Source organism: Periplaneta americana, chromosome 6 (genome assembly GCF_040183065.1).
Source record: "Periplaneta americana isolate PAMFEO1 chromosome 6, P.americana_PAMFEO1_priV1, whole genome shotgun sequence".
Classification (NCBI taxonomy): Eukaryota; Metazoa; Arthropoda; class Insecta; order Blattodea; family Blattidae; genus Periplaneta; species Periplaneta americana.
Window position 1 is genome coordinate 59059541 of NC_091122.1, and position 6000 is coordinate 59065540.

At 36.2% G+C, this 6000-nt stretch overlaps 1 protein-coding gene across 1 annotated transcript in view; it reads right to left on the reverse strand.

Annotated features, from left to right (window-relative positions):
- Positions 1-5389, reverse strand: part of Cog4 (conserved oligomeric Golgi complex subunit 4) — a 39357-nt gene extending 33968 nt beyond the window's left edge. The window contains exons 1-2 of the mRNA XM_069828128.1: positions 5054-5389; positions 3375-3572 (exon numbers count right to left, since the gene is read on the reverse strand). Coding sequence (XP_069684229.1) covers positions 3375-3572; positions 5054-5137 — 282 coding nt within the window. The 5' untranslated portion in view covers positions 5138-5389. The remainder of the gene's footprint in view (positions 1-3374; positions 3573-5053) is intronic.
- Positions 5390-6000: the final 611 nt, after the last annotated feature.

Consider the following 6000-nt stretch of genomic DNA (forward strand, 5'->3'; position numbering starts at 1 on the left):
AAAAAGGCAATTTGTGAGGTGGTAGAGGAGTGTCAGTTGAAGTGGTTTGGACATATGAATAGAATGAGTGAAGTAAGTGATGGAAATGCAGGTGTAGGGTAACGTAGGAAGAGAACAGCCGAGAAACACATGGGAGGATAGAACAGAAAAAGTTGAAATGAAGTGTGGGAAAACTAAGATGGAGATTAAGAGAATGAGCCAAGATCAAGAGGAGTGGATGAAATGGACAAAACGAAGTGTCCCCATCCTTAGCGGCATAAGGGGCTAATGAAGAAGAAGACGAAGAAGAAGAAGAAGTTCAAGAAATAATGAACATAATGTACTTTAAATATTACTGTCAATACATCGAAAACTTCTATCTGTGATTATTACAAAAATAGCCCAGTATCATCATTATGATTACTATTTCATGAGCATAAAAAAGGTTATTATGCCACAATATCCAACTATCGAAGATAAAAAAGGAAATAATGCTGACCTGCAGAAATGAACTTTCAAGAGCTTGGAGGAAGCACTAGCGAAATGCTAAATTGTTTACCTCCGATCAAGCTTATCAATTATCAAGCACAAAACAACGACCAAGATATTAAAGGGCCAGATTTGAGGGATATAAAATCAATCTTCTTAATGTATCCAGCTGTTTGCTGACAACATAAAGTCCACTGTAGTCTATTCAGTTGTTTTTTGAGGGATATAGAACTATCTGTTAAAAATTTAAAACAACAAACCTTATGAAAGGAAACTATCGTATATTATTATCCCCATCCATAAAAAGGGAGATATAGACAACTTTCAGAATTTCTATCACTGTGTAACGAAATATATGAGAAAGGCAAATGGCCTGAAGATTTCACGGAGACAGTGATGTTGCCAGTACCAAAGAAAAATCCAAAAAATGTAATGAGTTCAGGAATATCAGTTTGATATCGCACTCAGCGAAAATTCTCCTGTGAATACTGAATCGATGTTTATATTCTAAGAGGAAGGAGAGTTGAAAGAAGAAAAATTTGGCTTCAGGAAGGGAAAAGGTACCAGAGATGTAACTGGACTATAATCAGTGAGAGATATCTGGAAAAAAAAAATAAAGAAATGTACGTAATATTTGTGGTAGTGGAAAAGGCTTTTAATAGAGTAGAATGGAATAAACTTACGGGAATTGTGAAGGAAATTGGTGTGGTTAGGAAAGAAATGAGGCTATTAAGTAATCCTTATATGAAACAGCGAGTCAAAGTTAGAATAGGACAAGAAATGTCACAAGAAAGTGGAACAGGGACAGAGGTACGACAAGGATGCTCTTTATCAACTTCCCTGTTTTAACATCTACTTGGAGGATTTAGAGAAAAACTATTTTCAGAACATGGAAGGGGTGATAGTAGAAGGAAGAGTAAAGTGCATAAGATTTGCTGATGACATGGCGTTGTTAGTAGAAAAAGGAGATGATAATAAGGAATATGCTAATGGAGCTAAATGACAGCTGAGAGCAGTATGGGATGAAGATAACTGCAAGCAAGTCGAAGACCATGGTTACTGAAAGAAAAATAAAGGAGATAAATGTGCGAATTCGAAATGAGTCAGTAGAACAAGTGGACAGCTTCAGATACTTGGGGTGTAGGAACATGAGCTGTTGCCAGGAAGTCAAAAGGAGGATAGCAATGACAAAGGAAGTTTTTAATAGAAAAAGGGGCATTTTCTACGAAACTTTGGGAGAAGAACTAAGGGACTAGTGAAGAGTTTTGTGTGGAATGTGACACTTTATGAGACAGCAGACAAAATTAGAAATAAAGCAGTACTAGAAAGAGTGGGTGAAGAAACAATAATGCTGAAACTGGACAGGAAAAGAAAGAGAAATTGACTATGTCACACACGCATGCATGCACAGATATGTAATAGAAGGGTTTTAAAACATTCCACATTCATTGATTTCCAATATACAGTGAAACCTCTCATTTACGGACATTTAAGGAACGTAACAATCTGTCCGCATCTGAGATGTGTCCTTTATTGGGAGGGAGACTCCCCAATCTAACAGTAAATTTATAATATTATGCATCATGTGTCCCTTCACGCTTTAAATGAAATGTATTACTGTAGTTTAATTCTAAATACAGTATACTGTACTACAATAAATTCTTTGCAACTTTGAACTACAGTAGATAAGACCGAAAAAGAAAATACTGCATTGTACCATTTAATTTTATTCTAGGTCTACAGTTCTGTAGTACTGTAATTTACAGTTTTCAACTTAACCTTAACGCTCAGATGCCATATCTCTCGAAACCGAACAATTGATTGAAGTGAAGAGAATAATCCTACTAACTCTATCACGTGTCAAATAAAATTTCACAATCGCGGAAACCAGGACCCATCAGACAGGTTAAGTTTTACGACTTTGTTTATCCACATTTTATAAGACTATGGCTGTTCCAATGTTGATGTATGGATCTGAGAACTGGGCTCTAAATAGATCTGATGTTAGGAAAGTTGAAACAAGTGAAATGAAATTTCTGAGAAGAGTAGCAAGCCTTACCTTACGTGACCAAGTGAACAACATTGAAATAAGACAAACATTAGGAAAATATATATAAATAAAATTAATTGGTATAATCATATACAAAGAATGGACCATAATTCTATAACAAAACAAGTCTTAAATTATATTCCAAAAGGTTATCGTGATGTAGGACGTCTGGTAACCAGATAGAGAGATTCTCTGAGTTGGAACAGGCCATGAGACAGCCTACCATGAATATGATGATGATGATGATGATGTTTATCCACCCGCTTCCAGCTAACAAGCGGTAGCTGGCTGAGCTAGTGGTAGCCTACGATACCCTTATTGTCTTCTTTCATGTTAAGGAATTTCTGTACAGTTTTCAAAACTAAATTTTTTATTTTTATAACACATTAGAACTTGAAATCCAAGTTCTGTCCGCAGTCAGGAGGTAAAGCAAGCTTTAGGACTATGAAACAGCTGTCCATGTCCGTGTCTGAGAGTGTCCGTAAACGAGAGTTAAATTTATAATTATTTCTATATTATTTCAGTTGGGACATAAAAATCTGTCCGTATATGAGGAGTGTCCGTAAGGAGAGGTTTCACTGTACACTATTCTCTGTTTGTCCATAGATCTTTCAGCACTTCATTCTCATTTACTCTCTTACAGATGGGAGCTCTCCAGTTCCTTCAATATTGTCTTCATTTCTTTTCCCTCGTTCACATTTAAACTGTTTGATAGTCAGCTCTTATTCACTCTTTACACCATAGTCATCCCTTATCCATCCTTTATACATCTAAGAAATTCAAATGTTAAAACACTTATAACTGTAATCTCTCTGAATTCGCAAAAGAAAATGTATTGTTTAAAATCATCACTCACCCTGGCAATATCTAGCTGACGCACTTTAGCACTAACATTCTCTGCCAGAGTTGAAGTAAATGTTATCATCTCAGCAAGTTTCTGGGCATCAGAATGGACGATCTGAAGATTTGGCAATACTTTGGTAATGCCACGAAGTTTCGCTTCTAGGTGACACTGTCTCGAAAGAAGAGTCTCCAGTCCATTGTTAATTTCATCCTGTAATAATTTAAATAAAAGTAGATTATTCTTTATCATTTCCGTATTATTTCAGTTACCCTGAGTTAAGAATTTGATTAAATAAGAACAATTAATATAATTGTTCATTTAAGAGTTCCGGAACTTTACATTTTAAATTTTCATACTAGGACCCTATTGCATTATGTACAAAAACAAATAAAGTGTTAATTACGAAACAGAAAAAATTCCATCATTTCAATTACGTGGTAATGAAACAACATGCGAATCAGGAGGTACTGGTACACATAATTTAAGACAAAATATAATTTGAATGAGCATTAATTTATTATCCAAAATTAAATTTGATTCTTACATTTAAAGCTATGCACATAATGCTAGGCCCTTAAGTTTAAAGAAACAGACAACTGGAACAAAACAATTACTCTGATCTTCCAAGTTTCAAGCAGAGAAGTTTGTTAGCACAAAATAACTTCATGGAAAGCAGCAGCGGAAAGAGTGGGTGAAGAAAGAATGATGCTGAATCTGATCAAGAGGAGGAAAAGGAATTGGTTTGGGTCACTGGTTGAGAAGAAACTGCCTACTGAAGGATGCACTGGAAGGAATGGTGAACGGGAGAAGAGTTCGGGGTCAGAAGAAGATATCAGATGATAGACGATATTAAGATATATGGATCATATGCGGAGACTGAAAGGAAGGCAAAAAAATAGTAAAGATTGGAGAATTTTGGGTCTGCAGTGAAAGGTCTGCCCTTCAACAGAACGCTATGAATGAAATGTTTGTTATGCAAGTCTAGTTTTTCAGGTAAAAGCTCCCTGTGAAGCAGACTTCAATAATTTCAAGGCTAAAATTGTTCCGGGGCCGGGTATCGATCCCGGGACCTCTGGTTGAACGTACCAGCACTCCACCAACTGAGCTACCCAGGAACTCCACACGACACCGTCTCAATTTTTCCCCTTATATCCACACAACTCGAGTGGGCTGAAAAGACGCCAGAGACCCACATCGAGTACACACAAACTCTGTGCGACTTGGAATTGTGGTTTTCTGTTAACGTACCTACAGTAACGTACATATTATGCAAGTCTAGTTTTTCAGGAAAAGCTCCCTGTGAAGCAGACTGGATAATTTATAGCGAAAAATTGTTCCGGGGCCGGGTGTCGAATTGTTTGTTGTTATTGCGTTGGAGTGTGTCTGTTGGACGAATTCTTTCCATAGCCTAATATAAGAAAAAAAAACTGTATTTGAGATGGGTGAAATGGAAACATAGTTCTGCTGGTGCTCATCGCGGTTCGTCATAATTATTTGCCGCTTTAGCGAAGATTTCCCAAAGCTCGATTTTGCTGAACTTGTAAAATCGTTTGTTAACCGATCCACGTAGACGCAATAGAATGAAAATAATCATAACCTTAAAACTTACTGATATGTGTATTCCAGTTTCTATTATAAGTTTGCTAATCTATATTTAATACTACATTATTTGTATTTACATTACAACGTACTTCTTGCGATACCAATTTGTTGAAGACACTTTGAATCCCTTCCAGAGTAGATAAAACATCATTCTTCGCTGATGGACCTGCCATTACACACAACTTGACAACTCACGAATTCACGATTTCGATGCTCGTCTATTTCAGTCTCACCGAACCAACATAATGGATGTATCATTGCACCTTTTCTAAACATTCACACTAGAAGAGCAGGACTTAAAACATCATAAACTATAATTTGAGTCAAGTTATAGTGTTGTCTAAATTAGAACTATTAATGTAATAACATTTTAGGTCATTTAACATATTACATTATATGACAATATGTTAGGGATATTTGAGATGACGGTCAGACGTGCCTTCACATCTACCATAGGTAAAAGCGCTCGTTTTGAACAATAATCATGAAAAAGACAACCCATGCAGTGTAAATAATTTGTGCACGGTTTTAAGGTGCAATTTAGAAGTTACATAGATATCATAGTTTCTAATCCCTTTGTCTGTAGGGGCTATCTTAGCCACATATAGTGTTATTTTTATAGTTGGGAGGCAGGAGGGAAAAAGACCTTTGGAAATGCCGAGACGTAGATGGGAGGATAATATTAAAATGGATGTGAGGGAGATGTAATATGATAGTAGAGAATAGATTAATCTTGCTCAGGATAGGGATCGATGGCAGGCTTATGTGTGGGTGGCAATGAACCTCCGGGTTCTCTAAAAGCTAAAAGTAAGTACAGTATGATAGAGAGTAAAAAGAAGTGACCGATATTTTTAAACATGAAACAGGTCAATAGAATAAACTGTATTAAGAATAGTAGGGATTTCAATGTATTAAAGAGTGGGAAATGGTACGTGATAAATGGGAAAAGAGAGAGATGTGCATAGGATCGTAAATATAATTATAGTTATATTAGCAAGTTTGATCTGTGAGGTGAAATAACATACCGGTAGTGATG